Source organism: Vigna umbellata, chromosome 1 (assembly GCF_029865625.1).
Source record: "Vigna umbellata cultivar VRB3 chromosome 1, Vumbellata_1.0, whole genome shotgun sequence".
Lineage (NCBI taxonomy): Eukaryota > Viridiplantae > Streptophyta > Magnoliopsida > Fabales > Fabaceae > Vigna > Vigna umbellata.
This window is the reverse complement of record NC_142165.1, coordinates 17,248,349-17,271,268: the sequence shown is the minus strand read 5'-3', so window position 1 is coordinate 17,271,268 and position 22,920 is coordinate 17,248,349. Positions and strand designations below refer to the sequence as shown.

Genomic DNA, 22,920 nt, shown 5'->3' with positions numbered 1-22,920 from the left:
GGGTATTTAAAAATAAGTGGCCAAAGTTTATTTGAGAAGTTACAGTGAGAAATATCTTTATAAGATTTTCCAAATAATTTTATTTTCTTAGGGTAGCATTACGTCATGCTTTTGCCTAATACATGATGCAACTATGAGAAATATATCTGTTGATAAACAGCGACAAAATTGACATGAAAAATGCAATCACACCACTCAATTTGTTGATTTTTCTTTCATCCTATTGTAGGGTGATAAACTAATTATCGAGGACTGAATTTAAATTAATAGCAATTATCTTAGTTAGGTCATTTTCTTGGAGTAAGACTTAGTCAATTTGGACCATCAATCGGATTTAAAACTTAAACATTTAAATAAAACATATAGAACATGTGTTTTAATAATTCTATCTTTATATTTTTAATTTAAAATTATAATATATATTATCACATTAATTAAAATGAATTGGGTGTTTCTTATGGGTTTCAAAATATAAGCGTTTCTTACGAGCAAGCAGAGAAAAAATGTTTTGCTATAATCTAATTGTTAGTGGAGATATTTTATCCTCTAAACATAATAGTATGAAGAGAAACATATTTTATAATGAATATAAAGTCCAAAATTGTTTTCAAGTTTTGAATAAAATAAGGAAAATAGACACCAAACCATCAGTGTAAGATAAAAATAAAAAGTGTTTTCTGATGAGGAAATTGAAAATCGAAGGCTTAAAATTCTAGGAAAGTCAATTTTCTTCAAAATTTTATTCCCTATGTGTGTCAAACGAAGAGATGAGACAATGCATGAGCTCACAATTCAATGGTCATGTATATAAACAGATAAAAGACTTGGACTTAAGAAAAACTACAATAATAATACTGTGAGTGACACAATTGAATACTCTATTCCAAATATTTGATTGGAGCCTCGGCATCATCCAACTTGGTGATGAACAAAATCTACCATCTCAAACTGAACTTTTGCACTAAAGAAACTACTGTATAAAGAATTGGAATAATTTGCACTCTCCTGCAGTAAAAAAATTGCTCATATTACATTTTTCTCACCTGCTACTGAAATACACATTCTTTTCACTTCAAAGATGAATATCTTAGAATTAAATCTATTGTAGTGTAAGTCAAACTATTAGAGATTTTTCCTCACAACAGTTCTCAACAGTGATTGCAGTAAGTTTTCTGTATCAGCTATCAACTTTGAAAACTCAGAACAAAACACCTATATGAAACCTTAAAAGCAACAATAGAAGTATTTAGCACTTCATCATACCTCATGAAATACTGAAACCAATAAGAAAATGTTTCAAAAATAGCTATTGATTATTCTAGGACTTTAGGAAAGAGCATAGTATCATAGGGGAAACACATCAACAATTATTCAGTACTGTTAAGTTCATTTGCATTATAAAGGACTATACTGCATCTCATTTATCTCCTAAAAAAATCAAGAGTAATTTGAATAAGAGGAGAAAAGTAATTTCAGCGTCTTTCTGGAGTAGTTTATCCAAAGAATTACTATTCCAATCCATTTATACAAGGTAAAATTTGGCTTCTGACCACTTGAGGAAAAATTAGTTTAACCATATTTTACAAGGTCGTTGTACATGAAATTTTGAGAATTAAGCTCACAGAAGGGGTTAAGTAGAAGCATATATGAGTACTTTAGAGAAATCTGGTGGGCATATACTCATTTATCCTGAGAGGTAGACGGTAGAACTCATCATTTCTAACATCTCCCTTCCTATTCTGAAAAGGACCCCACCATGGAAGTCCTCTGTCCACAGCTTTAGATTTGCCTTCAAGTGTGTTGTCAATAAGGGTCCCAATAATTATAGCCACAGTTGGGGAAGAAGAGAATATGGTGTTCAAAATGTCATTAAACTGTTGTAACATAATACAAGGTATGATCAATAATCAGATGAATGCATTTCCAAAAGGTAGGACATCAAGCAAATAAACAGTTGAACAACAATCTAACTTTAGAAGGAAAACCACTTAAATATAAAACAAGTCTGATGGAAATTCCATGTCCTTGAGTACATATCAGTTGGACATTTTAGTCCTTGAGATTTTAAAAAACACTTAAAGTTGAAAAAGGTTAATGTTAATCTCCTTTTTCACTTTATTTTTCAGTCCTTTTTGCATGGAAAAACGACTGAGTGAATGATATTGAGTAGCCATATTCGTGTTAAACATTGGAGACAGGAAAATTGCACCTAGATACTGCATAATTCATAGACTTTACTGATCTAACAAAATAGTGTTGTCGGAAGAAATTATTTCCTAAAACATAGCATCTAATTGTTCCACTTCCTTAATCTAAACATGTTACACATACTTATAACCTTAACTATGGATTAAGGAAAGCTGATATGCATAATGATCACATTGAATGTAGAAATGAGATATTTTAAGAGTCACTTACCCATCCACCATCTGTTTTAACTGGACCATGACCATCTGGTGCAGTGTTAGTGACAAAATATTGTTGAACTGATATTGCTAGAAACAAGGTTATGCCCAGAACATAGATATTTCTTATGGAGTTGGTATTTGCAAACTGTATAAAAGAAATTCCAACAGAAGCTGCAAAAAGAAGAAAAAAACAACAATAAAATGAAAGGCCTGCATCTACTAGTAAAAATTATTGTAATTTATGTAAGGGTAGCAGCAGCACCTACCCACAATACCAAACAAAACACAGTATATAGCAGCAAATATCGGTAGGGGAATCGAAGCAAAAAAAGCTCCAAATTTCCCTGAAAAGGAAAGTAAAAGGATTAGACCAGAAATGTAAAACTGAAAGAAAAGTCTAGTAGCCACATGAGTTTCAGGTGGAATACAGTACCAAAAATAGAAAAGAAGATCATGAAACCACATGATATCTGCACAACTCTGCGACTCCCTATATGTGTTAGACCAAGTAGGCCCACATTTTCACTGCAATTGCCAAAGGGATTTGTTAGACTATTACTCATACAATTCTTGATCTCAAATTTCTACTAATATTCATCTATTGTACTTTGTTTTTCTTATTTTTTATAATATTAGAGGTATTCTGCAAATGATTGGTGTTGACTGGGGTGTAACCTAGTTAGGGTTGCAGTCAACACACTGATGCTTTTGCATACATAATTTGATTGAAAAAATAACCTTGAAGTAATTTAACTACCAACAGGTTAAGCAGCTTAGTTTTCTAGTGAAATCATTGATGAAGGATTTAAAATTGGTTCAACCGATACCTCAAGTTCTAAATAATTAAAATTTTATAAAGCTGAGCTGCAATCCATCTAATTTTCATGAATGGATATAATATAATAGCTATTACCCATAGAACCAATAAGGGAAAAATGAAATAAAAAAAGACTTCACAAGAAAGGAACCAAAACTTTAAGATAAACATTGTCATTGTGGGCATGTGGAGTTCTTAAGAAACTGCTTTCTTACACAGATACAGTAGTACCAACAACGGAACCAAATATGCCTTCAATCAGCATGCCAATGCCCTGCCATTTGGAAGAGTGAGAAACAATATAAAAGATTTTGCATGCTTATCAAGATTTTGCAGCAATATAAAAGCACAACTAAATTAATTGTTCAGAAGTAAGAATCACCTGAAACCCAATGCTTCGGCTAAGCACATGTGCAGGAGGTGGTGTTGCACCAGAAAGCCTGGCTGCAGCAAAGAAAGCACCAGTTGACTGCATTCAAAATTTCATCAAGGAAAAAACTCCACATTAGATTATCAATTTGAAAAAGACAATGGGTAGAAAATAATGGCATATATACAAAAAACAAAAATAATAATAATTTTCCAGAGCGCAAAGCTGTCAAATGCTTAAAAAATGAGAGTTAACATGCAAATTATTAGAGCTACGTGTAGAATTCAAAATATTAAGGAATAGTTGATAGACCTCAGCAGAAGAGACAAGTGCAGCCCCCATCATCCCAAAGACATGACTGGCTCTGAATATGGGGGTACCCCACTGGAATGGATATGGAACTTTAATCCTGGAATAAGAAAGCAATTTAACTGTTATTATAAAGTTCCAGAAACAGCAATCAAACTCATATAAACTGTTGAACTGATTATTTTGTGAACATACCATGGAGCAGAAGACATAAGGTATGAGCGATCTGTGCGACAACTCACTTGGGTCTGTGTTTTAGCAGTATTATACGCACCTGCGACAGTAAGGATAGCAGCAAATGCCCAGATGACAGCAATGCAGAGAAGTAAAGCAAACCTCTCAAGTACATGATGTGCAGCATGATGAAGACGCTTCAAATACTGCCAGAGAAAAAAAAAAGTGAATATTATTTTCGGAGAAAAAACTCAATTAAGAAATTGTTTCAGATAAGATATAAACCTGTTGTGTTATTACAAGTAGAATGAGCATAGGTAAGCCAATCTGCACACAATTTGCAAGCTGCACAAAAGAGGAAAGATGAGTTCACAAATTCTTCGTATTTATGTCATCTACAATAATAAATAACCCATTTATTCAGGGAAGAGAAATTAGGAATATTTACCAATGGAAAGCCCCTGGAGAACAGACCAAGACCCACCACACATACCACAGGTACAATGCTTATGGGACTAAACAACCTGTTCAGAAAAGAAGACTCACCAACAGATTAATTATTTACAATTAAATCTAACTAAAGATGTTACTTTAAACATTGACCATGAACTTAAAATAAAAAGGGAAAACAAGTCAAGAGTTTACCTTGTCAAATTTCCCCATGTCTTACTAAACCCAAGGAAGATATTGACAAAAGAAGAAACAATGAGCGACCCTTGAATTGTTCTGATAGTGTAGACGAACCTCTACAAGTCCCAGTGTAATAATTCATTAGCAGTTTGATTCACCATTTTCACGATAGAGAAAACAATTCAGTCAACAAATAACAAGACAAAGTATACTGTTAGCCACATGGCCAACCTAAGATGACTACAAAGAAGCTCAACAACTTGCAAGATCTAGTGAGATCAACTATGGTAATGTTCCATTATGCCTCTAGATAATATATTGTTATAACTGTCAGCAATGCACATTTCATAAATATGCATTACTGTTAAGTGTTCAGGTAGGGAATGATTGGCACTTGTACACGTGTATAAAAAAACCATTTTATGGAATGAAGGGAAAGATTTAGCCATCATAAACCTAACAATTGGCCTAACCTGCCATGGCAAACCACAATACCCACAAGTCCGCCACTGATCACCTAGAAGATGTTGCTCCGTCTCCCACGTAAACAATCTACTCTCACCAATAACCACCAGGAACTTGCCCTCAAGGTTGAGACTAGAGCTGTCAAATTTTTTCAAAGCCCTGAGGCCAACCCTGGCCTTTTCTATACTGAGACCCATTTTGTTTGACCCACATTTGAGGAGGCTTTTCCAAAGCTCCTAGCCCCCAAAGCCCCAGAAATTGGGTTGGGATTAAATTAGGGCCGGGTTAGCCTCCTAGCCCCCAAAACCCAAGTTTTCTATGTTGACCTGCGAAGAGCTCTACAACAATGGCAACACACAGTGGAGTCTACGGCGGCAGCGCATGCAAGTACAGGCAGCAACACACAGTGGAGTCAACGGCAGCACTTGACAGCAATGCACGGTGGTATAGGCGGCAGCGATAGCAACGATCAAGTGGTTGAAAAGAAGAATTGTGAACAAGGTTAGCTTTTCTTTCAAATACTTCTCGTGCTTTCTGTTTCACCGTAATGTTCTGAGAACAGTCCAATCTTGATCAGGTTATTGTTTGGTTTCTCATATCATTAATGCGTTTTCATGCTGATTTTGGGTGTAGTGAATGTCTGGTTCATGTATCATAAAAGTCAAATTCGCCCACCCTCTCATTTCAGAGCTTCCTTATTTGTTTTTTCTTTCACCAATTTTTTAATGCATTTGGTTCAAATCCACATTCTGTTGCATTTCTTGTTGTGGCAACCTGGTCTCCCAGACAAGACAATACCCACGAACCATCGCATACTGTGACGCCTTTCACCTTCTTGGTACTTCACATGTTGCACACCCATATGTTACTTTTTTATTTTTATTTATCTACTTCTTTCAAAGTTTGAGTCTTTTTGTATTTTGGCTTCAGTTTTTCTTCTCTTGTCTCAGGTATTCTCCTCTACTTTCAAAGGGTTGTTTCTGAATTTGGTTTTGCTTTAGTGTAAGAGCTGCTGGGATTTGAACTTGTATTCATACTTCTTACTTGGAATGAGATAATTGTAGTGTAGATGTCTCAGTCTATACTAGTCCATTATCAGTCAATTTCAGCTGAATATATCTGCACACATGTGTATTGATCGCCTTTCTATGTCAAGCATAGTTGTATGAATCTCTTAGGTGCTAATAGACATTAATCCTTTATTTTAATGCAATTTATCAATGAAAAGTAGAGATTCTTCTCTCAATTTTATGCATGGTTTTGTTGTTATCAGGGAGAGAAAAGTACACTGCCTAGTTCATGAGAGATATTTGAGAGTTCTAGTGCTTTTTCATTTTTGGGATGTATCTTTCATAGAGTTTCAAGCATGAAGTTGTTGTCATCCTGTGGTTTTGCTACTATTTGCTACATGTTGCTGGGCAGAATAACATCACTAGTAATGTTGAAGGTATGTGCTTTTTTTTTTGTATTCTCTGATTGTTTTGCTTCTATTAGGAATGCACTGATGTTTTTTGACTAGTTGGATCATTCATGACATTATGTAAGAGTCTCTATAACTAAATTATTTAGTATAGAGTCTTATTCTTGTCTTCTCTATTCCTTTACATAAAAATTGGAATTTAAACACAGGGTAGCTGGACTTGTGCACTAATCATTCTTTAATCTCAAAGGACCCTTGCATGAGGGGGTGTGCAAGGGATGTACTATTAAAACCATTTATTTTCACCTAACAACTTAAGATTTTGAGATACTTGTTTCGTGATAACTTCTGTTTGATATATTGCTTGGATTTGTTTCTCTATTGAACATCACATTCACTCTAGCTCTCACTTTTCTCAACCGTGAGTATTTCCTCCACTGTTTTTATTTTCATGCAGAAATGTTGCTATGGCTCACTTATGCTATGTTAATGATTGAGCAGCACTTGAGAAGGCACAGGCTATCATCTTGAAAGAATCTCATGGAAATAAGCATAAAGACAAAGCTCTACAGGATATTGGATTACCACTTAAACTCCCAGGAAATGGTCCAAATAGAAACACAGAGACAGGTGATTTATTTTGTGTATGACCTGCATGTACACAAGCATACTTATGCTTCCCCTTTATAATTCACATCAATTCTTTCAGATTTTGAAAAGCCTTTCAATTTTTGTGCACCAGTGAGGCCAAAGGAAGTTGTTGAGTCCAGCCACAGGAGGAAAAGAGGAATGATTCTTCCATTTGAGCCACATTCTCTTACCTTTGATGGAATCACTTACTCAGTAGACATGCCACAAGTTGATTTCCATGAAAACTCCTTAGATAAGCACATTATCCTATCATAAGTCTGCTTCTATATGCTGATGTTTAGTTTTAATTTCTATATGGTGGCAGAATATTTTTGTGTGGTGGAGATGATACTATTGGGCATGTCCTGTGGCTTGGACCTTATATGGATAGGTAGCATCACAGTTTTTGGATGTAACAACTACAGTTGAGGTAAACAAGACAGTGAAAGAGTTTCTGAGAAGATACTTTATCTATAGAGATGATTTTGTTGGAGTTGCTGCAGGTGTAGTTGTTCGGTTTGCAGTGCTATTTGCTACCATGTTTGCTCTTTCTATAAAGGTTTTCAATTTTGAAAGGCGATAGAATAGAATATATGCCTTCAAGTGAATGCTAATAGTGTAAAATATATAAAAGAAAGAGAAAAAATATATGATGTTAATGGTAGTTTTGAATTAGGTGATGACCCCTTTGAAAGCAATGAATTAAAGGTGGCTTATCACCCTTCTCAGTTTGGACTTCGGAGCTACTGTAAGTTGGCATTTAATCAACTGTTTGTCCAACCAGGTTCAATGTCTCTGATTCATCTAGAGAGAACATTGACCCATGGGTTTATATTTTTTTCATCTAGAGATAGGTATATTAACATTTCAGTTGTATTTAAATGAGTTTATATTTTTTTCATGCTAAAAAGAAAAGCACGTGGGCTGGCCCTGACCCAAAGGGGTTTGGGGTTATTTAACCCTGTGGGCTTTTTTAATAAAGGGTTGTTTTAGCCCTGTGGGCTTTTTTGGCCCCAACCCACATGGGCTAGGGTCAAATCTTATCAAATGGAGCTAACTTGACAACTCTGGTTGAGACCATTCGGGATCATCTCTCAAGTTTCACTACCACTATACCATCCAATACAACACTAACACCACCCCCGTGCATCATGCTTATATTAAACTTGAGGTTCCACAGTTTGACAACCATGATGGTCAAAATCTTGCAAGTCATCAACTATCAAGGAACCTTGGAGGAGGTGCAGCTCATCATTGCCTCTTTCCATATGGAGGTTCCTGCTTTAAGCTGGTACTGATGGTGTACCAGAACAGGTTTATTACAGCATGGGTGGGACTTCCAGGCTCTATAAACTCAATTAGTCACGTCCTACTACAATGATCCCAAAGGCACTTTGTTTAAGCTTGTCCAAAATGAATCTTTAATCACTACCTTACCAAGTTTGAGTGCCTTTCCAATTGGTCTTGCACCAACATTCCTATTGACCTGCTTTGTATGTCGAGAGGTGCAAGCTCACCAATACCTCATTTCACTTTCTCGAGCCATAACTTTGCAAACTTCAAGAGACCAAGCTCAATGACTGTTGTCACAATTCCTTGGTGCCCATGCCAATATCCACCATCGCCTCCCCCAATTGAAACCCCATCTTAGAAGATCACCCCGCCTAACATGAGGAGGGTCTTTGATATTACTGGGATGAGAAGTTTATAAAGGACACTTCCTACCTCTAATCAATTATACAAAGGATGACCCATTCATTCCCAATTCTATTCTCATATCCATCTCTCACAAACTGGAGTTTGAAGATGTGACAACTCACCCATTCCTCCTATCTCTGCCTTCATGCCCTTTTTAGAAAACCAGGTTCCGACACACTTGCATCCATGACTAATTTCACAATTCTTGTGTCATTGTCCAGATTGACAATGGCAGCACACATTATATTGTGCAATCTTGTGTTGCCAAACACCTTGGTCTTCCCACAGTTTCTACATCCTCTCTCTATGTTATGGTTGGGAGGTGTCCCATCTTCTGTTTTTCGCACATGGGCCACAAGGTGATATTTCGTGTTGATGTTCCTATTGGACCTGACAACATTACAGAGATGTTGGGCTCAACATACAAGTTGGGTCTTCCTCCTGAATATGTGACCTGAGTGGAGTGGGATGAAATTCATACACTATTACCTTGAGGACAAAGTCTTTCCCCCAATGGGGGAAATTGTTAGCCACTTGTGTGATCACCTATACTGCACCATCATGATCTAGAGAAAATATCCAAAGGCCGGATATCATCCCTTTATATATCTTAGTCCCATTCATTTATATATTTGTACAAACATGTGGATATATTGCCATTTGGTCGGTTATTGGACAAGTGGGATCACTGTCCACAATCCATCTTAAGTCAATAGTTTCATAGTCACATAGTCAAGCCGAGAGTCACTGAGACTCATCCAGTAAGTTATAGAAACATATTTGGTGCTAATTTCGGGAAAATGGTCTGTTGTTGGGAAAAGATGTTTTGTTGTAAGTGATATTAGGGATTCCATAATTGGGTTCAATAAAAAGACAGAAAGATCAGTTTATCAGTATTCTGAATTTTCCTATAAATATGAGCGCAACTATAAAATGATCTTCCCAAATGTCTTGGGTATCCCATCTACAGGCTTCACCATGAATTCACCTATAAATATGAGCGCAACTAAGGCCAAAGTCACTTAACTTTGAACCAGAACAGTCACTTTTCAGACATGCTTCTAGATGATATATAGCTATAGCTGTCTGCAGTGCTTATTCCTGAATGTTTATTATTGTTAAATAGATTTTCTTTTTGTTACCAAAGTGATATTTTCTTTTTGTTACCAAAGTGATATTTTCTTTTTGTTACCAAAGTGATATTTTCTTTTTGTTACCAAAGTGATATTTTCTTTTTGCTACCAAAGTGATATTTTCTGTTTGCTACCAAAGTGATATTTTCTTTTTGTTACCAAAGTGATATTTTCTTTTTGTTACCAAAAAGTGATATTTTCTTTTTGTTACCAAAGTGACGTGTACTGGTATATAAAGAAACCATTTTATGGAATGCAAAATAGATAGAATTATCGGTTTGAACTATCAGTAACCTAGCACATAGACCACCAAAACTGCAGTGCAAAAATGTTCAGTTAAGAGAAAAGCTACAAAATTCCAGAAAAAACATTTGAAGAAAGTCAAACATGATGCTTGAAACAAAGAGAAGACATTGGCAAACAAATAAAAAGAAGAAACAAATATTACTCACTACTTAGAAAAATCAATAAAGAGAAAGCTTTTCTTGGAAACCAAGGTGGAGGTGGTAACAATAAAAAGCCACACATTCAATATAAAGTTTTCGCTTTTGTTAGCATTCATTTTCTTTCAAATAAAGGTAAGTTCCATATTCTTGAATACCCCAGAACATTTGCATTCAACATAAGTATATCATTAAAAGTTGGAAGTTAAAAGCTATTAGCAACATAATCATATGCAAACCTCATGCTCAGAAGGAAATGTTCTGTCTGTGTAATCATTTATTATGGACAACACTGGGAGTAGAAAAGCAAATGATCCACCCATCACAGTTGGAAGCCTTGATCCAAACCAAGTCTGAAGCAGTGTGTTCAACCCAGACATAAATAATAATGACTGAATAACACGGGCCTTGTCACCCTGTCCAAAAATAACAAGGTTTCATATAGTTATAACATAAGTTATATAACAGAAACAAGAACTATAATCTTCATATTATAAATTTCACTTACATGGTTCCCACCCATTGCAGGAACCAGCGTGGTTGCAATCAGAACAGTTGTTCCAAGCATCACAATGTAGTGCTGAAAACCCAGTAGAAGCGCCTCCGCTGCCAATTTTTTTTTATGCAATAAAAAAGGTAGAAACTTTAAGAGACATGCACCAATATCATGATTGAATCCCAAAATTAAATTAACAGACTTTTCACTTAAAAGATTCTCAAAACTGACAAGAGGAATAAACAAAGAACCTTTTTTTCTTAAGAGAATAAAATCAGAGTGGAATAAAGGTAACAAAAAAGCAGTCTGCAGACATACCAAGTTACATAGAATTGTTTTATTTATGATAGAGACACAAAACTGAGTAAAAAAAAGGAAACTTTTGCAAGAAGAGATTCCTATTTCCTAACTTCTGTTGACATCAAGCATATTTTCTTTTCCATCTTGTAACACAAAAAATGAATCGAAAAGGGTGGGGGGAAAAAGTGAAAGATACTAACGCCAAGAAGGATTTGAGTGGATGCAATAGTGAAGTTGCAAGAGTTGTTCAGCTGGATTCCACACTGGACCTCTAGAAAGTGCAAGATTCGGCGGTGGACCAGCTGGAGGCGCCTGAACTGGTGGCGGTGCATGGTGGTGCTCCTCACCCATTTTTTTTTTTTCAAAGAAAAGAGAGAGTCTTTGGAGAATATTTCGGTTTCAGTCTGTGGGTAATGAAAAGAAAAGCTGGGAAATGAAAGAGTAGCCTTTTTTTATGCTGAATGAAAGGGGTGTCTTTGAAACAAAGGAAAGAAAGTAAAATGTATTGAAGGTAGAGTCTTTTTCTGATTTCGAAAAAAGGAGTTATAAGCTTATTAGAATAATTAAGTAAAGAGTTGTTTTTTCCAGAAAAGTACAAGGAAATAGGGAGGAAGAAGTTAATAGGTTGCGTTTTATTGTTGTCGTGTTCTGATGAAAGTATTTTTCTCTTCTTCTTTTCTTCTTCGGTTTGAGATTATTAATGAAAGTATGGGTCGAATGAACACGTGGATTGCAGTGTTTTTTTACAGTCTTCGAGGATGTTCAAACCTCTTCACATTACACGCACTTTGCATTGAAACACTTCTCCAAAATTACCATTTGCCATTTTTGTCAACACACTTCAAATTTTCAATTCAAATACACAGCATCTTCTTTTTCTTCGTCTTCGGATACAATGTCATTATCTGTAGTAAATATGAAACTGTTACTAAACTCGTTCATCTGATGCTGCATAAACTGCTATGGTCCACATCTTTTTGCTCTTTTGACAATTTCACAAACCAGTCAACAACAAAAACAGATAAACATCAAAAAAAATGTGGTGAGTGATAAAAACTACTGTTACACTTTCAAGTATGCAGGTTTTAGTTGTTTGTAACAGTTGTGTGATTAATCTTTCGCTCTATTATTGAATCTATTCAATTATTAATTGAAATTATTTCACATCCTTCATTCATTAACTAGGATAGATGAAAAGATTATTACTGTTGAAGATTTTAAAATGAGTACTACATAAACATTTAATGTTATTAGAAGTTACAACATTAAAAAAACCAAAACAAAACAAAACAGACTAGGTCATGAACATTGATATTGTACCTGTTGGCAATAATGAATTGTTTTCAGAAGTGTGTAACTAAAGAGGTTTTTTATTTTAATAATATATTAGTTATTTCATTTAGAAAATATATTATATTATTTATCATTCATGAAATTATCAAGTATAATATGTGTTTATTAAATGTATGACTTTCTATTTATTAAATGATTGTTAAAATAAAAAGATGTTACATAAAAATATTAAGTTTAGTAATATTATTAAATATACTTTTCTAATTTGGCAATAAATTTATGACTGTTCATACTTAAATATATATTGAAATATTAATTATTTATTAAAATGTATATTTTAAAATATTATGTAATTTAATCCATATATTGAATATCAATAAAAACTGTTATTTTTATTTGAAATAGTATATAAAAACATTTAAAATAGTATATATATTAATTATTCATGTACAGTTACAGAGTTTAACAAAATAAATAAATGAACTAAACTGCTCACTGCAGACTATAATTGAGTGTCATCTTTTATTCTCCTGCTTTGTCTAAAGAATAAAATGGACACTATAGAGAACAATAATTGAGTGTCATATTTTAATATAAAAACAAATTTACCTCATTTACTTGGAAATCAAAGTAGAAATATAGTGTGGCAATGCATTATGAAAAAAATCGTTTAATATTTTTATTAAATAATATCATCTAAAATATATGGATTGAATAAAATACCATATCATATCATATATATTATGATAATTATAAAATATTAAACAAAATTGATATTTTTTAATATTTCATTAGCATGCATCAAAATAAACAGAATATTTTTTTTGTGCTGCTTAAAATACATTTCTAAAACATCATAATATGGGTTATTTGATTATCCATTTATTAAAATTGACATCAAATTATATATATTTTTATTCCAATTAATACTTTATATAAAGTTATTGTGTTATAGTTAATATAATTTATAATAGTGTACATTGATCTTTTTTAGTGAAAATTTATACACAAAGGCAAATGTTTATAACATTATAATTCCTAATTGATTGAAAAAAAACATTTAAAAAAAGTACTCACACAATTAACAAAATATAATATTATTAAATGCTTTCAAAATATTATACAAATTTATTTGTCATCACCAAAAAAGTTATATAAAATATGTCATCCTGATATTTTTTTTCTTTATAAGTTATATATTTGTTGCATTGTAAATTGTTTCTGTAATTTAGTGATGGTGAAAGGTGAAAATAATATTCACTTGTAGGTCAAAATATAATACAACTGTTTACTTTATTAAAATACTAGATGTTTTAAAGTACTTCTATAAATAATTAGAATCTTCATAATTAATCATAAGTCATCATAGTTAATTACTTTTTAATCAAATAAAATTAATAATTAATTTAAAAATAAGAATAAATAAAAGTAGAACTAAAAAAATTATTCATCCAAATTATATTTCTACTTTAATTTCCATTTTTACTCATCTCCATTTTTGTAAGCCATGAAACCTTTGAGTCAATTAAAGACTACCTACACAAGTAATAATTCATATATACTCTGATATTCAACTTTCAATGATTAATGTTACCCCTCTAAAGCAACCTCACCCAAGTAATAATGATTATAATATTTATGTAAATATCTCATTTTTATTTTTACAATATACTCTTAAACCAAAACTTTTATTTCTGGTAAGTATTTCTAGAAAAGTTTTTCATACTATAATTTCTTCCTAAATTTTAATTTACCAAACTTATAAATATTATATCCAAAATATTTTTTTTTCAATAAATAATTTGATTTCAATATATTTTGATTATCAATTGATTAGACTATTTAATCATTTCTAATTATGCATTAGTTTTCAAAGTAAGAATAAGCGCAGTTGATGCTAATATGAGTTTTGTCCTATTAATCCACTAATTGGACTCTTAATCAAGACTACAATTAATATATAACCAACTAAATTACACCACTAATTAATACAATACAAATAATTAAAAGCACTTTTTTCAAAAGATTTGATCTCAAAAGTTGTTCACATCTAAATAAAAAAAGCAGCTATCAAGTAAAGCATCATATGATGTAAGAATTCACAAAACATCATTTCTGCAACTTTAATCATTCTCATATCTTATCTCTTTTTCTTTTGTGAAATATTTTCTCTTATAATCTTCTCACACATGTACAATCTGAGATCTTGAATTTCTCGATAATGAAGTACTTTGTCCATATTCATGATTGAGTGTCGCTTCAAAATAATCTAAATTATATAATTAGATTCACTTGTTTAAAAAAATAATAACTTGGATTTTATTTGAATACAGTGATAAGAAAGCTGATAAATTATAAATAATAGTTAGAATTTCGCACTTTAATCTTTAAACATTAAGATAAGGTGTAACAATTGGTCACATATCCTCTCAACAGTTAAGGTTTATTTTTTATTATCCCAGAAATGCTTCTCAAATATTGAAATAATTAGAAGATACACAACTCCTTTTGCATGTTAATCATATGTAATGTTATTAGAATTTTCATTCTTTCTTTTATATATATTGTGATTCCTTTTCTTTAATATCTATTTAATTTAATATTTTAAAATTTTGTAGGCAATATAATCATTAAAATAAATAAATATTTTTCTTGTATTTTATGTTTATCAAGTAGTATTTTATTTTTATCAAGTAATATCTTCCTTTTATTTTGTAGTGATGGATGGACAATGCATTTTCTTTACAAAAGTATTTTATTCATTATAACTTATTTGATTTGTGTTTGACTATCTAATGTTTTAAAAGGTGTAATACATCCTCTATCCTTGGGAGAAAATTCATCCCTTTCGAAATCAAATTTTTTTATATTTGACCAAATTTTGACCCATTAATTTTCAAACTGTGTAAAATAAAGATAGTAACATCAAAATTAATTATAATTAATACACACCAAATTCTCATAAAATATATATACATTGATAAATTATTAAAAATATATACATTGATAAATTATTAAAAAATATTCATCTAATAAAGAATGTGTAATTAGGCAATTCAACATAAAACTATTGTTATTAATCTCATTTTAATTTTTAAATAAAAAAATGGGATAGTTGAAATTGAAGGTAAGAACAAGTTTACTAGCGCAATATTTGTTTCGATTACATTATCTTTCTAATATTACAATTTATTTTAACAACAAATTTTTTTTGCCAGAACATTATTATTGAATATTATTAACCATGGAGAATGTTAATAAAATGATAGAGTTATTTCAATTTAATTAACAAACTCAAATTCAAATCATTAACAAATACCCTCTGAACTATGATAATTATTACTGTTAAATTTTTCATTATAATATAATGTGAAAAATCTAAATTTGACATTGATTAAATAAAAAATCTAAAAAAACATACAAGTGAGAAAATAATTGTTACTTCAGAAGTAACTGTGAAATTAATTTAGATTACAAAATGAGTAGCCAAAAATGTGAATATTGAGACATAATATTAGGTGTAATATAAGGTAGAATATAGTTCAAAATCATTGGTTTTGAAGTCCTTTTTACCACTCAGAGTTGTGCAATTTACAGAAAATCCTTTATAAGAGTTAAAACGAGAAGAGAAGAACATGCAAATGCAATGGTAATTTGATGAGGAGAAGGATTTAAAATATGGAAGATGATGTAGGAGCCATGTGATCATTGGAAATGCTTCATACATACCCAATTATCTGTGTTACTCTCTTCAATTTTTTATTATTTTGAGATTTGCAATGTCAGTGCCATAATACATAGGCACCGACCTTAATCATACAATGTTCTATATCTCCTTTCTTTATTACTTATTTCTGATCTGAATCCAGAGTTTGAGTTCAGCCAAACACTACACAAATTTTGCAGCATATGCCTCATAAGTTCAGGTTTGGTAATAATCTACTCAAATTACAAAACAGTATGATTTAGATACAATTTCAAAGATTCTTTAATAGAACATTTTCAAGATGGAAGAGAATTTTGTATTGTATGAAGACTCCTATTAAGAAAGAGATTATGAATAATTTAAAAGAAATTGTTGAGTAAAAAAATGAGACCTATTCAAGGCACACTGTATTTTTTATTTTTTATTTTATTCAGACCAGTTTGATAAATGGCCCCAATGCGACAGCTTTGTAATTTTTTGAGTTTTTTTTTTTGTCTTTAATTAGCTGGTTTCAGTCGTACCTCATTAATTAGCTGCTTTGTAAGTATGGGATTCAAGTTTTGGTGGTACATGCAGTTATGTACTAGCCCATACTCATAATTCTACTTACATGCATGGACATTATTATTATGTCTGGAAAGTAATATATATATATATATATATATATATATATATATATATATATATATATATATATATATATATATATATTAATAAAAATATCCCAAAAAATGTTTGTTATATGAAGTCTTGCAAGTAAAATAACAATTTAAAACATTTTCATGCATAATTCTCCGTTTTCAAACAATCAAGTAATTTAGAATACTTTGCCCAATTAGTTTAAAATTTTGTATGAAAATATATACATAAAACCCAGATTCATATTTATTTTAACTAGTATTTCTCAAGCTTCAAATGGTACTTAACAACATATTTGTGAACACCTTCTGCTCAGTCCAAGCCTCTGTAACAAAACACCACTAAGAACTCAGCATCAAGGGGTTTGTTTGAATTCCATGTTCCATCTATCTAAGTCGTCCCTTTTGTTTACTCAAGGTAGTTAAGTATTAAAAAGAAAAAAAAACTTGTTACAGTTTTTATTTTGGTCAATGTTTGCACTTTTAAGTCCTTTGAATCATTTTTTGGACTAGGCAGAGATCCAATATAGGGTGGGCTAAAACCAATCTATAACACATTTGACATTTTAGTCCCTAATCCTTTGAATGACCATTTTTATCCCATCTGCCTGAAGAATCCTAGGAATTACTGATAAAATTTCACACCATCACTAGATTATATCTAGATCACTCTGCTATTTTCATGACAATTACAGGGGTTATAGAGCTTCAATCATGTTTTGTTGCTTTCTGAGAGTGTTCTAACCTTTTGGTCTACTGGTACTGTCATAGTTATTAGATCCTATATATTATCCAGTTTTACGTCAGCTGACTCTCACAAATGACTCAAAATGTTAATAGAAATGTTGGATTTCCATTATGGTATATTCCGTTGGTGTTTTGGAGCTTTGTTAATACAGAGTCCAGCAGGGATGAAATCACTACTAAGCATAGCAATTCCTTAGATAATGTCACTAAATTACCAAACAATGATCAACAAGATCAGTACAGGAGGGTGAGTGGCAAGTACCAAGTTGAATGGAGGTCAACTTGAATGGTATGGATTGTATAGTATGCCCAAATCTGGGTACTAAAATTCAGAAATTGAGCTGACATATAGAAAGTAATCATGCTGAAATTGAAGGTGAATTGTAGCAACTTCTCGTGCCATTGAATTTGGATATATTTTGAGGTTTTTATGCAGTGTTCATTGTGTTCGAGCCAACAGGGAAATATACTATAAAGTTCTTAGTCAGATGTAAAGACCCGGGAAGAAGAAAAAAGCCCAAGACCAAAATCCATGGTGATAGATTTAAATACAGTATGCAACTATACAAAACTTTCCTAAAAATTTCAGCATGTCAACAGTGACATATGACACTAAGGATAACTTAGTTCTTGCAGATTATATTTATAATCATGCATAAAGCACATTAGAAGCGCAGCCACTTAGAATAACAGCAGTGTTACACACCATCTTAGTCCAGACTGCTCCATCAGAGGTACCAATTAAAGAATTAAGTTCATATAACGGAAGACTGTATAAATTGTGTAAAATCACTTCTTTCTCCTATCCTATGTTGGTATTTACAGGACCAATCATGAGTAATATTTTACAAGAATTGGTGAACTCTTGCATATAACAAGATCAGCCGAAGAATCTACAAACATGATCTAGAAACTCGTTAAAAAAGATATCATAACTTTGTTTCTCTTACCATTTTACATCCAGTGTAAGAGGTTCTGGAGGAAGAAAAACGGGTCTCAACTTTGTATATGACATATTCGACATCAAATTGGCCCATGAAACCGAAACAGATTCAATAAAAGGTTTTACCTTCTTGATTGAAAGAGGCTTGAGCCTGTTTTCCTCAACTCTGGCCACTATCTCAAACAAAAACCGTTCAAAACTAGGCTTTGTTCTCCAATCAGGAATCGTACGATTATGAGTGACATTGTTCCTTATGTCTCTTTCTAATTCTATGGGGAACTTTACAACAGCTGATGCTTTAATATTTGCTTTGAGAAGGCCAAAAAGCTGACCTTGAAGTATCTTACGACCAAGAAGACTCCTCAAAACTTTCTCCAACATACTTAATTTCAAACTTAAGGAATCAATTGGACATGCTCGCTTTTTAAACATACGACCAAGGTAACATTTTTCTGGAAGCAGTTCAATAACATCCTCTGAAATCAATGTAGTTGCTAAGTGTGCATAAGGATTTCGAGCTCTATAAGCAACCAAAGATGCAGACCCTGATATACGAATAGGAATCAGAGCCATGCAAGTTGAATGCAGAAAGGGCCAAATGTCACCCTTCCCTCCACTACACACGGCACTTCCATTCATTGGCAGATCGATATCAGAAGAGTAAAAAAGAGAGATTTCTTGAGCTCCTTTAACTTCTACTGTAATACCCTCACCAACAAGGATTTGTTTCAAACCAGTGTAGGAAACATTCATCTGCCAGACAGAAACAGAACTCAGGTTTTATTGAAATATCAAGACCATTCGATATCCATAGGAATTAACTAGAACAATCATAGATTGCACAGAAAAAAAATCAACAATAGCAGGACAATCATCAAAAATACCAACTAAACTAAGTGCAGAACATTGAAAAAAATAGTAAAATATCTTCAACTTCTGAGACATGACTGGCTACAACAAACGAAAGATTTTATGTTAGGCTGTCAGCAATAAGAAAATCCGAAGTTATATAAGACTCAATCTTTATTCTGTAGTGGTGATTGAAGTGAATCTTGACCATATGTCCATACTTAGATGGTTCAAGATTGTTATAACTAATTTTAATATTAATCGTCTATTTTAACTATACGGCTGATATTTACTCTTCTCGATACTTTTCTTTTGTATTATGACTGTCGTTGGCTCACTCACATACTCCCCTCAAAGCCTAGACATAAACATGTATACGAGTTAACAGTGTATATGCATTGACTAGTAAGGAGTTTCTATAATATCATTCAATCACAAGTTTATTGACCTTTTTTAGACCAGGGACCGAACCCAAGGGCACATCCCACAAAATAAAAGTCAAGAGACTAGTGCATGCGAGAAAGTAGAGTATCAATTAATATACAGCTATGCTACCTACGTATTGCTATGCGTAGCTAAGAATCAAACTACTGCTATATGCTTAAAGGACCAAGCTACCAGCTTCCTGGGTCACACCATGTGAGTTGGTATGTTTATTGACTTAAACAATATCTACTTAAAAGTCATGTCAGTGGTAATTTCTAATGGTTTGAAACTATAGCATAAAAATTAAAACTCCTCGCTACATGTTCATGCGTAAGTTTTTTTTTTTTTGTTCATGGATAAGAGTTTCAGCAATCAAAGTAAAACAACTACAAGTTCCAAATGAAAAAAATGAAAGAAAAACTTTAGGGCGTAGCATACTGAGATCTGAACTGAATAAGAAAAAAAAACATACTTACGGGAAGGGATAACGAAAGGTGATGAAGGGCATCAACACGTAATGAAAAGGGACCTTCTAATTTGAGTATGGGAAGGAGTGGGAAGGAACTGAGACGATGAACAAGAGAGGGTAAATCGGGAAAGGGTGTTCTGAACTTGTTCCAGGTGGCAACTTGGTCGGCGAATTTGAGGGTGAAGTTACCAGTGCCCAATCCGATTCGGAACTCGTAGCTCTGGGAAGTTCCGAATCTGACCTTTGCAACATCCAAATTGGCCACTCTCACGTCGTTCGAATCCCACTTCTGTTTCGCCGACACCGCCCTCAGAACATCCTTGGTTTCCACGAATCGTGAAAGTGAATAAACGAATTCAGAATTTAAAAAAAATTATTGAAAAAGTGGGTACCTGGAGAATGAAGGTGAGGTTGGAAGAAGATGCAAAGGCTGTGAATTGAAAGAGAAATACGATGAAGAAGGAAAGAGGAAAACGAGCTGTGATCATCCTCGATGCGACACGTTAGTACCTCCGACGAAAGCAGAGGTGATCGGAACTGCAGCGTTTCTCTCAGATTCACCAAAACAATAATCTTTTCTGCAGACGATAAAGATAGAATTGAATTTGCGAGACTAAGTATCTGGTTTTTCTAAAATTTCCATGGATGATTCTTTATTTTTAATTAAATATGTTTGTAGTTTCGAAATTCGACCAAAAATTCATCTACTTGGAAATTTTGCGTGTAACTTAAAGTATATTTAACTATTTTTTAAATTTTATTTATATTCTATCAATTTACTAATATAGTTTAATTTCACCTTTTACTTGAGTTTCTATTTTGAGTTAACTATTCTTTATTTTCATTCAATCTTGTATAGATGATTTTTTCTTGTTATTCTTCCTGAAATTAATCCTTCTACCTTTATTTTTGAATAATTTACAGATTTAAAAATTGTTGCTTACTTGATGTGAAACTCGTTACTATTTACACTTGCAACAACATTTTTAGTTTAATTAGCAAGCATCTGTTTCGTTTGATAAGTCATCCATTTTATTTAGCTTCATTGTATATATTTTTTTTAAAGATGAAAATATTTGTTATTCAGATATCTTAAATCATAACTGAAAAACAATGTCGAGATTAGATGTCTATTAATGTTTACTTTGAAATCTATGTGGTCCAAAATTCAAATTTTATTCTCGTATGTAGTTAGTGTGATTTAAGAAATTGTGAAACTCTTTTTTAGTCTAAATTTATTTATTTTTTTCATATGATTCTAATTGTGTAGTTTATATAAACTCAATATAAAAGAAACCCTTTAGGGAAAGATGAATCGTAGAGACAAACTTTTGTTTTTTATAATTCTTTTACGTAAAAGTTTTAAATGATTACTAAAATAAAATTAATTGTAACATCTCATTTAAATTATCAACACTATTAAGGAAATATTACAAAATCAATAAAATTAGAAGGTTAGCTTAAAAGATATATAAAATACTCTTATCCAAAATAACAATAATTCAAATTCATAAACATACTTTTAGTAAAACTATTTACTTATTTGTAGAAAATTTTTAAATTTTTTGTTAAACTGTCTTTTTGTTCCCTAAAAATAGAATAAAACTTAATCCTCACTAATATAATATATAAGTAACTAAGATATCAATCCAAAGATTTAGTATTTATTAAATTTTAGAATGTAAAATAAAAACATTTTATTGTTTATTAATACTAAAGGTGGGTGGAGAAAAGAAAAATTAAATGGAATATAAAGAAAAAAAACTAATTGATAATCATGATTGTATCTATTTAAATAAATGGTTAATATCTAATATAGATTGATGCAAAGAAGTAAGAATAAGAAGAACCTAGATTAATAATCATATTATTCAAATATATTCTAATCAATACCAAATGCATGCTATTAATTAAATGTGAAAAGGAAGCAAACTATTAAACTTGAATATGGAAAACTGGAAAATAAAAGAAATAAAGGTGCTGGAAAATAAATTCAAGTGCAGGAAACAATTAACAAGCAAAATTATAAAACTGGATCAAGAACACTAAAAGGAAACATTAGAATTCATTTAAAATTTGAGAACAAATGTACATGTTACCAGAATCACCAAGAATGCTCATTGCTTGTCACCCAGTGTGATTCTCCACGAATTCCAGTGAAGTAAACAATTTATCTAACTTATACGAAAGCTAAGAGAAACCTAAAGCTAAGAACTAAAAATATGAATCGCAACTTTAACCTATATGTAGTGCTGGTCAGTCACCACACTCTATCCTACGTACCTCTACACTATGTTACAAAGCTTCGTTTATACCGGAGAAAGCAAAAAGGAAAAGTAAAAAAAAAAAAAAAAAAAAAAAGTATAATACCTATTTTGGTCCCAATTTTGATTGGGAATGTTCGCAATGGTCCCAATTTTGCTGTTTAATGTAATCCTAAAGAATGTAATTTGTATTCAATTTGGTCTCTTTTGCAAACGCCATTTAAATCGTTAACGGTCAGATATCCAGATGTGCAATTACAGAGTGAAATATCATGTATTGGCTTACGTGGAG

General features: G+C 32.1%; 2 protein-coding genes across 2 annotated transcripts; both read right to left on the bottom strand.

Moving 5' to 3' along the window:
- Positions 1 to 1,367: 1,367 nt before the first annotated feature.
- On the bottom strand, positions 1,368 to 11,801 carry LOC148204831 (nucleobase-ascorbate transporter 3-like). Its single transcript, XM_088098437.1, has 14 exons — positions 11,494 to 11,801; positions 11,006 to 11,103; positions 10,737 to 10,913; positions 4,724 to 4,824; positions 4,527 to 4,602; positions 4,364 to 4,423; positions 4,100 to 4,284; positions 3,908 to 4,004; positions 3,608 to 3,694; positions 3,441 to 3,499; positions 2,842 to 2,933; positions 2,675 to 2,752; positions 2,419 to 2,579; positions 1,368 to 1,874 (listed from the first exon to the last, which is right to left on the bottom strand). The coding sequence occupies exons 1-14, from the start codon at positions 11,642 to 11,644 to the stop codon at positions 1,656 to 1,658; spliced, it is 1,641 nt and encodes a 546-aa protein (XP_087954563.1). The 5' UTR covers positions 11,645 to 11,801; the 3' UTR covers positions 1,368 to 1,655.
- A 6,630-nt stretch (positions 11,802 to 18,431) lies between these two features.
- LOC124824373 (signal peptidase I) lies at positions 18,432 to 21,004 on the bottom strand. Its single transcript, XM_047296802.2, has 3 exons — positions 20,757 to 21,004; positions 20,372 to 20,683; positions 18,432 to 19,373 (listed from the first exon to the last, which is right to left on the bottom strand). The coding sequence occupies exons 1-3, from the start codon at positions 20,850 to 20,852 to the stop codon at positions 18,624 to 18,626; spliced, it is 1,158 nt and encodes a 385-aa protein (XP_047152758.1). The 5' UTR covers positions 20,853 to 21,004; the 3' UTR covers positions 18,432 to 18,623.
- Positions 21,005 to 22,920: the final 1,916 nt, after the last annotated feature.